The following is a 20,082-nucleotide window of genomic DNA, read 5'->3' on the forward strand; positions in this document are numbered from 1 at the left end:
CCTTTAATTTTGTCAAACTTGGATCCAGTCATGGGTTTGTGGTTCCCTATTTATCTTTGGAGGAGAGCACGTAAAAGAGAAACTTGCATTTCTGTGGTGCCTTTTGCAATCACGGTATGCCCCAAAGTGCTTTGCGGCCAGTTAAGTTTTTTACTTAAATGCTGGCTGGTTGACCAGCATTTATTGCCCATCCCTAGTTGCCCTTGATTGATAGAACGGAATGGCTTGCTATGCCCTTTCAGAGGGCAGTTCAGAGTCGACCACATGGCTGTGGCCCTAGAGTCACATGTAGGCCAGACCAGGTAAGGACGGCAGATTTCCTTTCCTAAAAGAGATTAGTGAACCAGATGGGCTTTTCTGACAATCGACAATGGTTTCACGGTCATCAGTAGATTCTTATTTCCAGATATTTTTTTATTGAATTCAAATTCCACCATCTGCCGTGGCGGGATTCGAACCCAGGTCCCCAGAACATTAGCTGAGTTTCTCGATTAATAGTCTAGCGATAATCACACTAGGCCATCACCTCCCCTTTGAAGTTCAGTCACTGCTGTAACGCAGTAATGTAGTGTGAAATCTGACACTTGAATCCATTGCTTTACAATCCAGAAATGTGATTATTCCCAACTGAGCCAATCTGATGTAATCATCCAGGTGTCATAATTCCTGAATGTGATAATTATTTGGCATGTTTTTCAACAAGTTTCCAGATATAATTAAGCACCGTCTCCTGACACTGAAGCGACTTTGTGCACAAGAACTCTCCACGGCACGGTGGTTAGCACTGCTGCCTCACAGTGCCAGGGACCCAGGTTCAATTCCCGGCTCGGGTCACTGTCTGTATGGAGTTACACATTTCTTCCGTATCTGTGTGGGTTTCCTCCGGGTGCTCCGGTTTCCTCCCATTTTCTGAAAGACATGCTGGTTAGGTGCATTGATCCGAATAACTGCCGGAATGTGGCGACCAGGAGAATTTCACAGTACCTTCATTGCAGTGTTAATGTAAGCCTACTTGTGACAAATTAAACTCTCCTCCTTATTGGGGGGGGGCACGGAGGGGTCTGGGGGGGAGGGGGGTGGGGTGTTTGCGGTGGTGTAGTGATATTGTCGCTGGACTAGTAATCCAGAGATCCAGGATAATTCTCTGCGGACCTGGGTTCGAATCTTGCCATGGCATTTGATGAAATTTGAATTCAATAAAAAAAATTATCTGGAATTAAAAATCTAATGTTGACCATGAAGCCATTGTCGATTTGTTGTAAGAACCCATCTGTCTCACTAATATCTTTTAGAGAAGGAAATCTGCCGTCCTTACCCAGCCTGGCCTAGCTGTGACTCCAGGTCCACAGCAACATGGTTGACTTTTAAATGCCCTCAGGATTGGGCAATAAATCCATCCCAATGCTAATGGCCCAATCCATTACGCAAACCAGCCTCCCATCCATTGGCTCTGTTTACACTTCCCGTTGCCTCGGCAAAGCAGCCAGCATAATTAAGGATCCCACATACCCCGGACATTCTCTCTTCCATCTTCTTCCATCAGGAAAAAGATACAGAAGTCTGAGGTTATGTACCAACCGACACAAGAACAGCCTCTTCCCTGTGGCTGTCAGACTTTTGAATGGACCAACCTCGCATTAAGTTGATCTTTCTCTATACCCTAGTTATGGCTGTAACACTACATTCTGCATTCTCTCCTTCTCTATGAACGGTATGATTTGTCAGTATAGCACACAAGAAACAATACTTTTCGCTGTGTTAATACATGTGACAATAAATCAAATCAAATAAATATTGGCCCAGCCAGCAACGGCCACATCCCATGAACGAATGTGAAAAACAATGTCCACATATGCAATTGTCCCAATTGGCCGAACATACATTGGTGTTGAGGGGAATTCCGATTTGCCTGTTGTTTTTGTGCATCTTGAGCCAAATGCCAGATTTGATCAATTGTTAGGGATTTAATAGTGGGACACGAGGTTGTTTACCATCTTGCATAAGCAATTTTATGAATGGAAATTGAGGGAAATAATATGAAATGGATACTGTTGATTATAGGTTTCTGAGGATTAAGAATATAAGGTAATATTATAGTGGGAAGTATAATGTGTATTGCACGTAGTATGTTGTGGTATAGTGGAATATCAATTAATAAGAATTAAACAGTTAACCTGGGGTTAGGAACAGATTTATTTGGGTTTAGTCTTGGTTTACTATACCACATACTGTGTGGGCTCTATCAATCATATAGGCACTGCGACTGTGCAAGGGTAGGGAGTCTCCCGTCTGTTATTGTGGCATCATTAAATGTAGACATTTAATATTTTTGGTTCTGTGGTGTCTTCAGTTTCTCCCAGGATTACTTGACCACGTAGCTTGGCTCCCCCTCCAATCCACTCCCACTGATTGTTGTCCTGGTTGTTTATTATATCCTTTTTTGGCCTTGCTTAATGTCACCATAAATTCCACAGAATTCCAGCAAGCTAATTATAACATTTATTTTCACTGTAATGATGTATCACTTTCAGACAGTTACTATAGAAAAATGGAGGTAATGCATTAGCTATTTCCAAGTAGCAATAGTAGCTCAGCTGAATATAGTTTATTTATATAGACGTATAGGGTACCCATGAGTAATTATAAGCCTGTGATCTAATCCCGGAAAAGGGTTGAAGGGGTTCAAGTGGTTCGTATCTCATGTTGTCGCCCATTGGTGTGTTTATAAGTGAACTGTGTGAAAGTATCTTGCATCAAATGGAGACTGAACATTTGCTCTTTGGAATTAGTCTTTGTTTACTATTACTGTGCCAAAGGATTATATAATTAAGATTGGTGATATATAATTAAGGATGTTGAACACTTTTCCAATCTTGTGCCTTTGGGGAACAGGAAAAGATGAATTCTATGATTGTTGCAAAAGATTTTTATGATCCAGGTGCCATGAATTGCAAGAGCAAAGTTTAATTGTGTCTTGACTTTGGAATAACCTCAAATAAACCTGTTGGACTTTAACCTGGTGTTGTGAGACTTACTGTGATAACCTCAAAGACAGACTTGCATTATCATAGAATCATACAAACCTTACAGTGTAGAAGGAGGCCACTGAGCCCATGGAGTCTACACTGACCACAACTCTACCCAGCCCCATGTATTTACCCTGCTAGTCCCTCTGGCACAATTTACCATGGCTAATCAACCTAACCCGCACATCTTTGGACTGAGGGGAAAAAACCGGAGCCCCAGGAGGAAACCCACGTAGACACGAGGAGAATGTGCAAACTATACACAGACAGTGACTCAAGCCGGGCCTCCGGCACTGTGAAGCAGCAGTGGCAATGTGAAGCAGCAGTGCTTGCCACTGTACTGCCATTAATATAGCACTTATTGAGTATTGCTGATGAGAGAGAAATGTTGCCAAAGCTTTTGGACTTGCATTCATCAGGGCAAACAACAATGCTAAATTTGAAACTACTGCAACAAGTTACACTACAGGAGGAGGGGGTGCTGATTGGCAACTCCTGTTATATAAATTGTTGTTGTTTGAAATTTGGTATTCTTGCATTTGTACTGATGAGTGCAAGATAAAATGCTTCGACAATATGTCTCTCGTTAGCAATATAGCCCTTTTTACCACCTGGAGATGTTCCAAAGTACTCTCATACAATGAAGTATTTTTAAAGTGTAGTCACTGTTGTAATTTATCAAATCTAGAAGCCAAACAGCAAACGATCAGATAACCCATTATCTTTCATGATGCTGGTGAGATGAGTGGCTTTTGCTACCAAATAAACCTGTTGGACTTTAACCTGGTGGTGTTAGACTTCTTACTGTGAGATAGATATTGACCAGGACACCAGGGATACCTCACCTGCTCCCCTTTGAAATAGTAGCGTGGAACATTTTCTACCCACTTAGATGGCCTTGGTTTGACATCTCATCCAAAAGACGGCACCTCTGACATTGCGGCTTTCAACTGTGTTCGTATAAAATAGAACTTCATCTATTTGTTAGTGTTCATGTCTGGAAGGTGGGATTTGTGATTAGTTTTTGCTTCTCCCCAGCATTCTTTGTGATGAGGGAGGGAGATTGGCACTGTAGTTTTCTGTATCACCCTTTCCCAATACAGGCCCCTGGTCAGATATATCACTTTGAAGGATAGATTGTTTTCTTATCCTCAAAATGTACTTGGAACAGATATCTAATGGATGAGTATCTGTTCCAGCGGGAAATCCTTTGCCTATATGGTGCCTCTCAAATGACCAAAGCACAAGTCTACTCTTGTGATGTATTGGAGCTCTGCAATAAAATTCATTATAATGTGGCATGTTGGCACAGTGGTTAGCACTGCTGCCTCACGGCACCAGGGACCCGGATGCTCTGGTTTCCTCTGGGTGCTCTGGTTTCCTCTCTGTCTGAAAGACATGCTGGTTAGGTGCATTGGCCATGCTAAATTCTCCTTCAGTGTACTCGAACAGGTACTGGAGTGTGGCAACTAGAGGAATTTCACAGTAACTTCATTGCAGTGTTAATGTAAGGTGACACTAATGAAATTAATTTTAACTTAATATTCATTGAACCCTCTGATTTTGGGCAAAAGCATATTCTGTAATAATGTTTTGCTATTTTCATTTTAACTGGTGGTATTTTATTTACAAATTCTAACAACCAATCCCTTAGTGCAATTTCAAAGAAGGCAGATGAATTCTCCCTCTGGGTGAAGGTACTCTTCTTCTCTTGGTCCTACATGATCAATCCCTTATCCTGAGACTGTGCACCTGTATTTGGGTTCACCATGATGTGGAGATGCAGGCGTTGGACTGGGGTAAGCATTGTAAGAAGTCTCTCAACACCAGGTTAAAGTCCAACAGGTTTATTTGGCACTAGCTTTCAGAGTCTCTGGTTCCTTTATCAGGTGAGTGAGGACTTGTGTTCACAAACAGGTCACATACAGACACGAACTCAATTTACAAGATAATGGGTGGAATGCGAGTCTTTACAGGTAATCAAGTTTGGGTTCCCCAGCCAAGGGAAACGACCTCCTTGTATCAGTACTTATGGCAAAGGCTAAAAGATGTTGTATTTTCAGGGATTAAACAGAACTGCTGTACAATGAAGTTTTGTTCAGCTGCCTAGACCCTCAGCCCTGGAATTCCCTCACTAAACTTCTCCCCTACCCAGTCTTCCTTTTAAGATTCTCCTTAAAACCTAGCTTTTGGTCACCTATTTTAATATCTCTCCGTGTGGCTCAGCATCAGATTGTTTGATAAAGCTCCTTGCCCAGATCTTAACCAGATCATGGTTGATCTGCCCAATATTTATCCCTCAACCAAACTAGCCATAACAGTTGGTAGGAGCTTTCTATGTGCAAGTTAGCCTCTATAATTTTACCTTGGAGCAATATAAACACACTCCAAAGAACACATTGGTTATAAAGCACTGTGACATCTTGAGATCAAGAAAGATGCTGTATAAAAACAAATGCTGGATACAGCATGGGTGGCGCCTAACATGTCTTTCAGATTTCCTTGTGGTTTGTTAGAATTGTTGTTACCCTCCCTCCCAAACCTGCATTTATCCAAAGGACAGCTGAACACTTCTTGATTCAGTCATCGGCTTACCCATCCTTGAGTAAGAACATGTTGCATACCCACAATTCTCCGGCACGGTGGCACAATGGTTAGCACTGCTGCCTCATAGCTCCAGTGACCCAGGTTCGATTCCCGGCTTGGTTCACTGTCTGTGTGGAGTTTGCACATTCTCCTCGTGTCTGCGTGGGTTTCCTCCGGGTGCTCCGGTTCCCTCCCACAGTCCAAAAGATGTACAAGTTAGGTTGATTGGCCACGTTAAATTGCCCCTTAGTGTCCAAAGGTGTGTGTCGGTTAGGTGGAAGAACCATGGTAAATGCGTGGGGTTAGGGGGATGGGGCAGAGTGGAGTCCCTGGGTGTGATGCTCTTTTGGAGAGTCGGTACAGACTCGATGGGCCGGATGGCCTCTTTCTGCACTGCAGGGATTTTATGTTCCATATTCGCATTCCTCTGATTCTGATGCTTTCCCAGTTATAAACATTCCTCCACTGGTGGCTGTGCCTTGAGCTGCCTAGGCCCCATGCTCTGTTTTTTCCTTTCGTCTTTCTGCCCCTCTACCTTGCTTTCCTCATTTAAGACGCACCTTAAAACCTACCTCTTTTTCATCAAGCGTTTGGTCACCTGACCACTACCTTAAGTGGTTCTGTGTTCATAAATAGGAACAGGAGTAAACCATTCGCTCCTTAAGCCTGTTCCTCTGTCATTGTTGTTCTGCCTCAACTCCATTTTCCCACCAGCTCCCAATAAAATCTGTCTCCATTTTAAATATACTCGACAACCCTTTGGGGTTGTCAGTGCCAAAGATTCATGACCCTCTGGGTGAAGATACTCTCCTTGACTTGATCCTACATGACCAATCCCTTATCCTGAGACTGTGCATCTGTGTTTGGGTTCCCCAGCCAAGGGAAATGACCTCCCTGTATCAGTACCTATGGCTGAGATTTTCCAGCGTTTTCTTAGATTTTTGATTAACAAGGGGGTGAGAGGTTATTGTGGAGAGGCAGGAATGTGGCGTTGAGGTTACAATTCAGAACAGGCCATGAACTTATTGAATGGCGGAGCAGGCTAGAGGGGCTGAGTGGCCTACTCCTGTTCCTAACTCGTACGTTCATACATCTTATGCTCATGGCAACTTGGCTGCGAGAGATTACTCTTGATCTGAGAAGTCACCTTAAATTTAACATTCAATCTCCCACTTGTAGGATTTTCAGGAATGCAGTCTGTCGTCTCCTGGTCAGAGGTTGGCGACGGCTCATCAGATGAAACTGAGTATTCTAGTATCCTGTGTTTTTAATAGTCTTAAATTCCAAATGAAAATATCAATTGCTGTAGCTGGAAATATATTTAGGGCACATGGTTTAAAATACATGTCCTGGCCAGTAGCACGATATGTTTCTCCTTGTGTGATTGACTGTGGCTTGCTTGTGACAATGTTATTGCAACTTGCTGCTGACATGTATTTCGCCCTGGACAGTACAGAGTGAGATGCTTTGGCAGGGAATTGCAGGGCTGGGAAGCGTACTCGTGAAACTTTGTAGTTGAGGTGGAGAATCTTAATCTGCCTCTAAAAATGGTGATGCAATCAGCGTGTCGTGCAGGGAGAGCGGGCATCCTGATAGGAACTGTGTGCTGGTTGATCAGTCATTTGATGCTACTCGAAGGTCAGCCAAAGGCTTTCTGGGCCTTGCATCTCGCTGTTGGAGCTGACTATTTGTAGAATCTGCAAAACATGCCACGATGGTACCACAGTTCTTCTCTAGGCCTCTTTGGCTTTAATGATAGCTTGACACTCCATTACTCACTGGCTATGCATGCACAGAATTATTATTAGCCATACCTTGCAGACATCTCTCAGAAGGTTGTGAGGTCAAAAATGAAGGAGTTGGCTGACTGATGGCCTGTTTACTGTGATCAGGGTGTGATATTTTAGAGTCCAGTTAAAAGCTTTACTTACACTTGGCACAAGCCACTGTGGCATGCCCTGCCCAGCCCAGCCGACAGGGCTTGAAGACCTTGCGTAGCGGCTGCTTGTGCGGAGAAGAACTGGAATCGAACCGAAAAGCACCAAACGGACTCGGCACAGTGGCTGGAGGAAGGGGAGGAGCTACTCTACCTGGCTGTGTTTTAATCTCTGGGCGGCAGTCTGTGGTTTCTGAAACGGAGCTGGAAACACAACAGCAGCAAACAAATCCTCCCGAGGAGTAATGCAGTCACAAGAGGAGGCAGAAGATGAAGAGAATTTAGTAAAATGCTCCAGCAGGATCATGAACTGAGACCATGCAATTCTTCTTAAGTTGTCGGACAGTACGGAACCTGCTGTAGCAGCTACTTGTGCTTCCTGGCCCCAGCCTCCACCGTGCAAATTGCGGAGTTGAAGATTTATAGCCAGCTGCTCTTTTACGATTGTAAATCTCCCTGAGCGTCAGCAGCATCCTTAATCGGCATGAAGCGTTGGTTCTCCTGTGCCTCAGTGCCCTTTGTAGGTATCTGTCGCTGAAGGTAGAGAGTGTTTTTACCCTAATTGTAGTTCCAGTCAGTATTTGGAAGTTTTGCATACATGCGAATGTGATGCGTAGCTTCCCCTTTGATCACCTCTCCTGTTGATTTGGGGTGTAATTTATTGGAGTGGTGGGTTAATATTGCACCTTGGCTCTTCCTGCGATACAATGCATGCTGAGCACAGGGTGCTTTAACCGAGAGACGATAGAGTTTCCGCCGGCTGCTGCAGAATTTAGATGCTATTGATCCAAAGTGGTTCAGAGGCCTTCCGTAATAGATGTGTGGAAGTGAATCAATGGACTGTAATCGAGTTGAGTTCAAGTGATGTCATAATGCTGCCAGACTAGCTCCAGACGACGTCTAATCAGTCTCCTGAATCGAGAAATTTTATTCCTGTAATTGAGTTTAGTTGTAGTTTTTTGCGTTTTATCTCGTGCTGATGACGTTGTGTTTTGCTTGTTGCCTGTGTCCTTGACATCTGATACTTTCAGCCTGGTCGATTGAATTGCAACAGTCCTGAGCAATTTAACTCTGGTATTTTCACAACAGCTTAAATACTTTATAAATGGCAAAGCAATTATTTAAATATTTTGGTGCCCTTGTAACATTACAAAGGAATTTTGATATTTTCAGAGAAATTTCAAATGTTTTACAATTATTTCCAGTAGAAATATTCCCACAAGAGAAACCTTGTTGATGCAGGCTATCTCTTGTTCCCCCCTGCTCTTCTCACTCCAATAGAAGTTTCATTGCCTGTAGATATATAACCAGATTCAAACTGTTGACGAGGTGAAATATTTCCCAAGCTGCCCCTCCCTAACCCTTTCCACCTCCCAACCTTGCACTACTCCTTTAAGACGTTCCTTAAAGCCTACCATTTTGACCAAGCTTTATGATCACATGTCCTAACATTTCCTTATAGAACTCTGCACCAAGTTTTCTTTGATAATGCTGTTGTGATTTTTTTTAAACCTCGTTTTCTTGTAAGTGTCCAGGTAAGGAGTTGGCCTGTTGCTCACCAGGCATGCACGCATATGTATGCACATAAACTATGCAGGTGCACGGTAGCAGTACTGAGTGAGTGCTGCACTGCTGAAGATGCCATCTCTCCAATGAGGCATTAAACCAAGGCCCTTGGGTGCATATAAACACACAATCTTGTGGAAATATGTCAAAAAGCATGGCTGTTTTCCTGGTGTTCTGCCCAGTATCTGTCAGTCTAGATTTAAAGATAGCTTGGCTTATCTGATCATTATCATATGGCTCTTTACAAATTTGCTTTGTTGTTGCCTTTGCTATAAACAGTATCTATACTCCATTGACTGTAGATTATGTTAGGATGTCTGAGGTTCTGAAAGATGCTATAGAAAAGCAAACCATTTCTCTTCCATTCCACTTGTTTGTGGTCAGGAATTGAAAGCCAATTCTCCTCTTCCCCCAATTAAAAACAATTACCCGTACCCCTTTACCATGCAGACGAAGGGCCAGAAAAAATGGATTCTTCCAGGTCTGCATGGGTCAACTCAACACTGAGTGAACTTCGTGAGGACTTGAGAGCCCGTTCTTTATTTTTACTTTTAGTATTCTCCTTCCCAATCTCCATCTCCCCCTCTCCCCCATGACTTAATGAGTGAATGCATTTCCCTTCATGGTTCTGAGTGTGACCATCCATTGAGTCTGTGTATGAGCTAGTAAAGGTTTTGGGGAGTGGGGAGATCAGTCAGGTTTTCAATTCCAGATGTTTGTCCATTGCATCCTCAGAGTCCAATCCTGATTTCACACATCCATGGTGATAACTCCCTGCAGTTAATACCCATTTTTCCCACTGGCTGTGGATAGATGGTGAGCTACAGAAGACAACAAGCGTGCACGGACCCTAAACCCAGTGGGGGTTGGAACCCCTGGTGGTGAATGGGGAAGAAATTGTAAACAAAAGCAGCTTTTGCAATCGTAGGGCATCTGAAACACTTTAACAGACAATGACGCAGGAAACAGTGGCACGGTGGTTAGCCCTGCTGCCTCAGTGCCAGGGACCTGAGTTCAATTGTGGCCTTGGATGACTCTGTGTGGAGTTTGCACGTTCTCCCTGTGTCTGCGTGGGTTTCCTTCTGGTGCTTCAGTTTCCTCCTACAGTCCAAAGATGTGCGGGTTGAGTGGATTGGCCATGCTAAATTGCCTTTAGTGTCAGGGGGATTAGCAGTGTAAATATGTGGGGTTACAGTGATGGGGTCTGAGTGGGCTTGTTGTCAGAGCTGGCTCGATGGACCGAATGACTTCGCGCACTGCAGGAAACCTATTCTATGAAATGCAACTTGCATTTATGAAGTTCCTTTAACATAGTAAATCATCCCAAGGTGTTTCACAGGACTACGACGGGACGTAAATTAGAAAGGGAAACGTGTAACTACATTGCTAACGATTAGGGTTTGATAGGAATAAACCCCTTTTTCTGGGTGGAGAGTCCAAAAAGATGGAGCGTAGCCTTAAAATTAGAGCCAGCTCATTCTGGGGCAAGGTCAGGAAGTGTGCAGGTCATAGAAATCTGAAAGTCTCCACCTCACAACCCCCCACCAAAAAAAAACTGGAGGCGAGGGAATTGGAGATGAATGGAATTGAGATACAAATCAGTTATGCTCTCACTAAATAGCTGGATATGTCCGAGGGATTGAATGGCCACCTCCTGTTCCTGTGACGGATCCTTTTTTTATTTTTGTTGGCTGGCATCAGATTAATATTTTGTCGCTTCAAATAGATTTGACTTGTATCCGGGATGGCAACCGGTTGAAACCAGAGACACTGCACCAGAACAGAGAGCAGAGGGGCAGCATTTATCAACCGTGGGTTCCCCTGTGGAGGCTGCGTTAGAGGCTTTACACGTTTGGAATAAAACCAATATCAGGAAAAAAAATCATTGTACACCACAAAAGCTGTCGGAAGTTCTCAGCCATGCCCCAGTTTAATGTTTCACTTTTTAATTGGCATTTTATTTTATCTTGTTAGTTTAAACAAACAAGGAGGGGGAAAAGGTGATTCATTGGAAAAAGTTGAAGTGCATGGTCACCTTTTGTGTATTTCTGGTGTGTTCTCTTCCTCAGACCGTCCTTTAACTTTCTCCAGCCGTACAACCCTCAGATTGCTGCAGTCCGGTTTCCTCCCACAGTCCGAAAGACGTGCTGGTTAGGGTGCATTATCCATGCTAAATTCTCCCTCAGTGTACCCGAACAGGCGCTGGAGTGTGGCGACTAGGGGATTGTCACAGAAACTTACATTGCAGTGTTAATGTAAGCCTACTTGTGACACTAATAAATAAACTTTAAAAACGTCGCTCTCCCTTTTTAACGCACCCAAATTTTCATCTTTGACCAAACCTTTGGCCACCTGACTCTCTCTGGCTTGGTGTCAGATTTTCTGTAAATGCTCCTATAAAGATAGTAGGATGGATGTTCACTGTGTTAAAGGCAAGTTATTCGATTTATCACATAAATCCAAGTTATTGCATTTGCTGACAGATTGTGTTTGTCAGGCACTGCCTTGTAAATGTTTGAGATCATCAGAAGTACCAGTGTTTTCATCCTATCGTTGCGCTGCCTGAAACCAGCTGTCAGAGTTGGTGCAGATCCAATGGGTCCAATGGCCTCTTCTGCACTGGAAGGATTCCATGATTCTGTGATTTGTGTTATTCACCCTAAATCCAACACAGTAGCAAGTTGCACAGTCACATTTCTCCTTGCAGATGCTGCCAGACCTGCTGAGATTTTCCAGCATTTTCTCTTTTGGTTTCGGATTCCAGCATCCGCAGTAATTTGCTTTTATTTATTTGTGCTGACTGAGACTGGTTAGCTGTTCTCCATTGGAACCTAGCCTCCAATTCCTTTGTCATATTCTAAGCTGTCTTCTGCAAACTCTCCAATGTGCATCCTCCTATACCCACCCAGCTGCCACTCTTTCGGTCATCTCATCCTGAATCTTCAACCTCTAGTAACTTTCTTCACAAAACACATGTAATTTACAGAGTTTTCAATCCTACAATGTCACTGCGTCTAAATCCTGAAGTTTGCTCACTAACTACACCATGCGGACTGCAGTGGTTTAAAAAGATGGCTCACCACCACCTTCTTGAGGTCAAGTAGGGAGGGGCATTAAATGCTGGTCTTGCCAGCGACACTTGCATCCCATAAATGAATAGAAAAATATTGTTTCTAGTTGTTCATCAAAGTCTCAGCATTTGCTCCTTTTCTGCTCTGTGAAGCAACTCGAGGTAGTTTTCTACATTAAAGGCACCACGTAATATGTTGTTTCTGTGTGAAGAGTTTGTCAAATAGTTAACAGTTTAAAATAATTGGCGAAAGAATAGTTTAGAGTTTATTTATTAGTGTCACAAGTAGGCTTACATTAACACTGCAATGAATTTACTGTGAAGATCCCCTAGTCGCCACACTCCGGCACCTGTTCGGGTACAGTGAAGGAGAATTTAGCATGGCCAATCCACCTAACCACCAGAAAGCAGGTTTTTATGCCACCAATTGTCATGATCTGGAATTTCTGCCAGAAAAGGCAGTGGAAAACTATTCAGTAGTAATGTCAAAAGGAAATTGGTAAGTACTTACCTTGCATTAAGTTGATCTTTCTCTACACCCTAGCTATGACTGTAACGCTACATTCTGCACTCTCTCCTTTCCTTCTCTCTGAACGGTATGTTTTGTCTATATTTTTGGTAGGTTTGGTATAGCGCGCAAGAAACAATACTTTTCACTGTATGTTAATACATGTGACAATAATAAATGAACTTGATCACTAATGAACTTGATAGGAAATTCAGGCGTACCTTTTTTACCCGAGGAGTGGTGTGAATGTGCAACTTGCTACTTTGTTGGATTTAGGGTGAATAACACAAATCATGGAATCCTTTCAGTGCAGAAGAGGCCATTCGACCCATTGAATCTGCACCAACTCTGACAGCTTACCTTACCCAGGATCCCTTCCTCCACCCTATCCTGGTAACCCCACACATTTATCATGGCTAATCCACCTAACTTGCACATCTTTGGATTGTGGGAGGAAACCCATGTAGACATGGGGAGAACATGCAAACTCCACACTGACATTGACCCAAGGCTGGAATTGAACCCAGTCCCTGGAGTTGAGGCAGCAGTGCTAACCACTGTGTCATCGTGCCGTCCCTGCATTTAGGGGAGAAAGGAACAAAACTATATATTGATAGGAGGCTCCTGAGGAACATAAACACAGGCATAAGCAGTTGGGTTCCACGTCCGTCCGGTTCCTATATTCTAGATTTTGTAGCTTGTTCCTGGTGCTGTGTAACTGTCAGTATTGCATTTATTCAGGTGTCTAGTTCCTTAGGAGAGACACATGGGTCAAGCATCTGGTCAATTGAGTGACAACCGTGTGGAATGGTGTGCCGGAAGGCAGATCTAAAGGAAACTGGAGGAAAGAGAAGAAACCAGGACGCTTAAATCCCTTGCTTTCTGGCTACTGTACTGGTGTCATTCACTGGTCACCTGGACTGTAATACAAGAGTCCATCTGTTGACACTGTATCTTTGCATCATGCAGAGGGGTTGCTTGCAACGTTGAGCTATTAAATCTTGCACATGTTGGATTCCTATCTAGACTGGAAGGAACAGGTGCTGATGTGTAACATGAAAATGCGTGAGAGGGAGCTGCATATCTCCCCAGTGCCCACACTGGCAGACTAAGATATTGCGTGTGCATTGCTGAATCAAGTATCTTAACGCAATATTTTTACTTTTCAAACAGACGTCCGACTGGAGCAAATATGATGATCGGCTGTTGAAGGCAGTGGAGAAAGGAGATGTGGACAAAGTTGCATCGGTTCTTGCCAAAAGAGGAATTATCTGCACTAAGTTGGACGTGGAGGGTCGATCAGCGTAAGTGTCCACCGTCGCTCCAACATGTCTCGGTTTGAATTCCGAGCATATTGAATTTCACTTTCTCAACGGGTCGGTTCTTATTGCAGCCAAGGTCTTGTTACTTGAGAAATAATGTTGTGCAGTTTGGTTTGTACACTTTTAGAATCGTGTAGCTTTCATGCTGTAGTATCCTGTGTGAACACATTGCTTTTGCCATTTGTGCAGTGAGGAAATTTGTGAACTTGTCTGAGAGGCAGAGTGTGCCCTGTTTATTTATCAAACGTGTAGGTCATTGCCTGCCACATTATCTCCATCCCCCTCTCAACACACTCCCCAACTGCCCTTTTTGACCCCCTCCCCCGAACTATCCGACTGATCCTCTCCCCCCAACCCCCCTCTCTGTAATTGGAGAGGGAGCTGCCTTTTGAACTATCTTTTCATTGTCAGAGCGAATGCATATTCAGCAATAAGGATGATTTAACACACAATGGCCTGGCTAAGGTCAGCAACTGGTCATGTGGAAAATCATGATAATGTTTTTGCCCTCAGATCTTGCAACATCGCGTTTTTTCTATCAAAGCTGCTGTGTCACCAGACCTTGTGTTTTGTCCACTGCATGTTTAAATTGGACAATATCCTGAAAGATTACTCCATCCACTTGCCCATCTGCTTAATTATAACTTGCGAGTAGGGTGGATACTCTGTGATCACGATTTTCAAATCTGCATCCAGTTCTGTGGAACATTGGCTGCTGTTCCTTAGCTGGAAGTGATCAAAAACAGCAAATTGAATTGCGTTGTTAGAAATGGGAAAAATGCTTCTGCACTGTAGGATTCTATGATCCTATTTTTTTTAAATTCATTCGTGGGACATGGGCGTCGCTGGTTGGCCAGCATTTATTGCCCATCTCTAGTTGCCCGAGGGCAGTTGAGTCAACCACATTGCTGTGGCTCTGGAGTCGCATGTAGGCCAGACTGGGTAAGGACGGCAGATTTCCTTCCCAAAAGAGCATTAGTGAACCAGATGGGTTTTTCCAAGAATCAACAATGGTTTCATGGTCATCAGTAGATTCTTAATTCTAGATTTTTAAAAATTGAATTCAAATTTCATCATCTGCCAGGTCCCCGGAACGTTAGCTGAGTTTCTGGATTAATAGTCTAGCGATAGATACATGGGCCATCGCATCCCCATGTTCTATGGAGGATGGTAACATTTATTATTATTGGGCTCTTGGCTGAATTAGTTCTGTGCAATGGCTCAAGAATCCTTTGTAATAAGAGCACCTACCTACCACCTAAATTATTGTTGAACCTTGCATTACAACAACTTCCATTCACCTCGCACCTTTAGTCCCAAGGCATTTCACAGGAGCTTTATCAAATAAAATTTGACAAAATCACACGGGGATATCAAGGCAGGTGACAAAAAGCTTCGTCAAAGATGTAGCATCTTAAAAGGGGAAGAGAGAGGTGGAAAAGTTGAAGAGGAAATTCCAGAGCTTGATGTTAGGACTTGGACAAGAGATCTCCGCTGGTTTGTGGGGCTGAAGGAGATGACGGTGATAAGGGGGTGAAGTCATGGTGGGATTTGAAAATGAGGAAATGATGTTGCTTGACTGGGTCAGTGAGCAGGGTGTTGGATAAATGGGACATTGTGCAAGTTAAGATAATGGCTGCAGAGTTTTGGATGGTGTTCAGGCTTCTTGAGGGTGCAAAAGCCAAATCCAGAGGTAGCAAAGGCATGGATCAGTTTGTTATAGACTATAATTGAGAGAAGCTGAGCAAAAATATATTGTCTGACATTTTATCCTCTAACTCGGAAAGTTTAATCCAAGTAATTGTTAGAAATAGCACGGTGGTACAATGGTTAGCATTGCCGCTTCACAGCGCCAGGGACCCAGTTCAGTTCCGGCCTCGGATGACTGTGTAGAGTTTCTACGTTCTCCCCATGTCTGCGTGGGTTTCCTCCGGGTGCTCCGGTTTCCTCCCACAGTCCAAGGATGTGCGGGTTAGGTGGATTGGCTGTGCTAAATTGCCCCTTAGTGTTGGGGCATTGACTAGGGTAAATGCATGGGGTTATAGGGATAGGGCCTGCGTGGGATTGTGGTCGGTGCAGACTCGATGGGCCGAATGGTCTCCTGCACTGTAGGATTCTATATACAGCAAAAAGAAAATATAGTTTAGGGGTTTGGTTGTGGGACAAAGGATTTACACTGGATCATTGCTATCATGTTTTCAAGATTGTCATGGGCATGCTGTGTATTTCCAACTTCCATCATGTGTATTTTCTTGCGCTGAGTGTTTTTCATAGAATTATAAAATGATGCAATGGAGAAGGAGGCCATTTGGCTCATTGTGTCTATGCTGGCTGACTGAAAGAACTATCCAATTAATCCCCTTCCCTGGAGCCCTATAAATCTTTCCCTTTTCAAGTACTCATTAAATTTGCTATTAAATCTGGTCCACTGCCCTTCTGGGCAATGAAATCCAGATTGTAACAGCTTGGCTGTTGTTTCCTCTTCCCCAAAGAAAGTGTTCCCCTTTGGTACTTTTGCTAATGACGTTATATCTGTGTCCTCTGATTGCCAGCTCTCTCTATCTCACAAGTTTGAGGCTCCTGATTCCCAAACTCTATGAACAATTTTTCAGCAAAGAGAATAGGGACGCAATCACCTCCTTGTATTTTGTCTCCTTTAACCAGTGAATACAGGGGGACATATGCGCCTGGGCTAGGATAGCCTGCAGTGATTTTTCCTTTAAAGATAATGCTGAGATCACCAAGTCACTGTAATGACTTCAGATCTCTATTGTGTCAATTCATGGCAAGATGGGGTTTAATTAAACACTTAATTCAGCCCCTGAAAGCCTAACTTTTCTAACAGTCAACCTCTCTGTTCCCACCCCCTCCCCCTCCCAGCACGGGGGCAGACTGTGAAATTCTGCAGGTGTCCTTCCCAGGATGTCACACTGACCTGGCAGTGATGTTATTGATGAGGGGTGGGGTGGGTTACATGGTAGTGGGTTCGTGAGGCTTAAAGTGGCTGAGTGGAAGACGGTGGCCGTGTGGTATTATTGCTGGACTAGTAATCCAGAAACTCAGCTGATGTTCTGGGGTCCCGGTTTCGAATCCCGCCACGGCAGATGGTGGAATTTGAAGTCAATTCAAATATCTGGAATTAAGAATCCACGGATGACCATGAAACCATTGTCGATTGTCAAAAAAACCCATCTGGTTCACTGATGTTCTTTAGGGAAGGAAATCTGCCATCCTCACCCGGTCTGTCCTACACATGACTCCAGAGCCACAGCAACTGCCCTCTGAAATGGCCTAGCAAGCCATTCAGTTTCAAGGGCAACTAGGGATGGACAATAAATGCTGGCCACTCAGCAAAGCCCATGTCCCACGACTGAATAAAAAAAACGCATCCACACTCCAATTAGAGTTCTTAAGTGGTCAAATTAATGGTCAGGGGACAGAAAACAAGCCACACTCAGTTGTGTAAGCATGTTGATGAAGACCAGGATTGAGATGCAGGTTAAAAGCATCAAGGGTGAGAAATGGTTTGAATGCAAAAAGTCAGCGAAAAGCCAGGAGTTTGAGTGGGTGTAAAACTAGGAAACTTTTGGAGAACGGAGGAAGGCTAGAAAATAAGAGTTTAACACACTGGATGGTTATGGCGACAAGACCAAAATTAATCCTGGTGATGGGTGAATCATGCACTCTGGTGTGGATGGAAGGGGGTTATTTGGTGGAGGTGGGGTAGGGGAGGAAGCGGGACGAGAGAGTTAGTTCACGTGTGGCGAGGCATTGAGAGGGAGGTCAGAACATCTGAGTGTGGCAGAACGGGAGAGAGTGATGAACCAACAGTTGGAGCAATGTACCGCAGGAGAGACAGACCTGGTTGCGGGGGGTGGTGTGAGAGACGTGGTTGGGACATGAGAGTCGGGCTGGTTCAGGAGGGTAGAAATGTAGCTGTGGAGGAGGCATGAATGCAACATAAGCCAAATCCTGATTCTTACATCACTAAAATTAAGTAAAAAGTGTTTGAAATTAATCCTAACTCTGAAAGTAAACGTGCGTACACATCTGGATGCCTTTTTGTAGATATTGGATACAAACACTTCTGTTCTCACTTAAATTTAAAGATGTTCAACTTGATTATTCACTCCTGGATTGATTTTAACAAGTAGCAAAGCTTTTAACTGTTAGTAGATGGATTTTTATGTAGTTGCAATATAGAGTGTTGGAGGTTTGATTGTGGATATTGTTGCACAAGGTCCAGAGGGAATCATAAATACATCATTATCTGCCAAGAGAGAGAGAGAAATGATTTATGGTCATAAAGATTTTAGAACAAGGAGTTATTTCTAAGCCTTTCCTTTTTGGAAAGCTTAATTGCACTGCAAATAACAGAATAGTTCCTGACACTGAACCAATTAAGTAGTTGCCTGTCCGCTTGTGTGGATAAATATCTGGCAAAGCTGAAAGTGAACTAATGGAGCTTCACATGGTGAGGCTGAGTCAAATCAGCAGAGTGGCTTCAGATCGAATTCTTGGTGCTTATTTCTTGTGCATGTCAGCAATAATTCTTTTTATCAGGCACAATGAAGTCTAGCTAGGATGCTCTAATTGAAGATCCTCTGATGCAATACTGCGCCAGATCTTGTGTACCAGGAAGGGACATTTCAGTGTTTACACCAGCGTGAAGTGAGGTCTGGCTCACCCTTGTGCCAATTTGGATTTTGATGTGTCTCAGTTTGGTTCAGTAAAGTTGTGTTGATCTTGGAACAAATTTTGGCTTCCAGTGTTGATGCATAATTGGATCATTATTGATGTGGGATTTGAATGTTCCAAGTGATGTGGCAGAAGCTTTAAAAGAGTAAATAATGAGTGAGTGGCCGAAAGGTCTCATTTTGAGACTCGGGTCCTGTGGGGAGGGTGGGAGTGTGGGGTGTTTGCTGCTGCTGAGGCCAGCGGGGAAAACGGCAGCTGGGTGCTTTGTGCCATATTCCAAGGCAGGGCAGACCTGCTGGTGCTTAGTCCACCATCATGTCCCGGTGCCATTTTGAAGAGGTGTCCAACATCACTGACCCACTTGTGAAGAAAGAAGCTGGACCTCCTGAAAATTCAGATTTATTTCCGGGAGTGAGACCGAAAATGGACCTCCTGAGAATGACGATGGATCAACGGGAATGTTCTGAGGTTGGAAAATGGACCCCCTCCAAGACACTGAACGGGAATTCCTACACACACACACACACACACACACACACACACACACACACACACACACACACACACACACACGGACCCTGCGCCATGTTGTTGCAGACGTGTTTCACACTGGCTCATTGTTCCGCCAGCATCACGACGACTCTGATGTAGGAGGCGGGCCTTCATCCGCATCCCATTAACGGGATGCAAATTAGTGTCACGCCGGCCTCTGGAAGGTTTTTCCAACCCTGCCATGGTTCACCCCATGGTAGATCTCGCTGTAAATTCACGCAGAGGTTGAAACCGATTTTTGGACCTCCCACCACATCGTCCCTCCAGGCTGGTGGGGGCTTGTGAGAATTCTGCCTAGGGTTTGAACCCTTTCATTTGTCTTCATGCACAAACGCGGTCTCTGGCAATACCTTCCTCTTGATGGAAGGGCGGTTGTCGAAAACAGGAAGAGGTCCAAATTTGATTCTCTCGTGCTCTGCGGACATTTACGCTTTTGTGTAATCTGAAGCATGTTGGTGATGTTGAGTATTCAGACAACAGCCGTCTATTGAAGGCACATTATCCATCGAAATTTGGCCAAGTATAATTTTGTGGTAGAAGCCTTTTGTGATCTTGGACCTATTCAAAAGGAGATGTGTAAAATGGTAGCAGCTGTTCAGTGGCCATGAATGAAACATGTTAAAACACAATGCCTACAATTTAGAGTTTAAATTTTTGTTTGGGTTTCTATTCTTTTTCAGTTTCCATGTGGCAGCAGCTAAAGGAGATGTCCCCTGCATCAATGCAATGCTCTCTCATGGTGTCGATGTCGCAGCAATAGATGCGGCAGGTAAATATTCGCTTTATTTTCCCTTGATTACTCAAAGTGGTCATTATTA

The 20,082-nt window shown here is 43.8% G+C and overlaps 1 protein-coding gene across 7 annotated transcripts in view; it reads left to right on the forward strand.

Moving 5' to 3' along the window:
• LOC144511170 (uveal autoantigen with coiled-coil domains and ankyrin repeats protein-like) overlaps positions 1–20,082 on the forward strand; it is a 207,827-nt gene that overhangs the window by 94,854 nt on the left and 92,891 nt on the right. For 4 of the 7 annotated variants that reach the window (XM_078241200.1, XM_078241201.1, XM_078241205.1 and 1 more), the window contains exons 2-3: positions 13,866–13,996; positions 19,945–20,033. In XM_078241200.1, the coding sequence (XP_078097326.1) occupies positions 13,866–13,996; positions 19,945–20,033 (220 nt within the window). Of the gene's footprint in view, positions 1–6,923; positions 8,073–13,865; positions 13,997–19,944; positions 20,034–20,082 lie in introns of those variants that run through there. The other 3 variants (XM_078241203.1, XM_078241206.1, XM_078241208.1) reach the window with 2 other exon arrangements.

This window comes from Mustelus asterias, chromosome 24 (assembly GCF_964213995.1).
Source record: "Mustelus asterias chromosome 24, sMusAst1.hap1.1, whole genome shotgun sequence".
In the NCBI taxonomy this organism is placed as follows: Eukaryota; Metazoa; Chordata; class Chondrichthyes; order Carcharhiniformes; family Triakidae; genus Mustelus; species Mustelus asterias.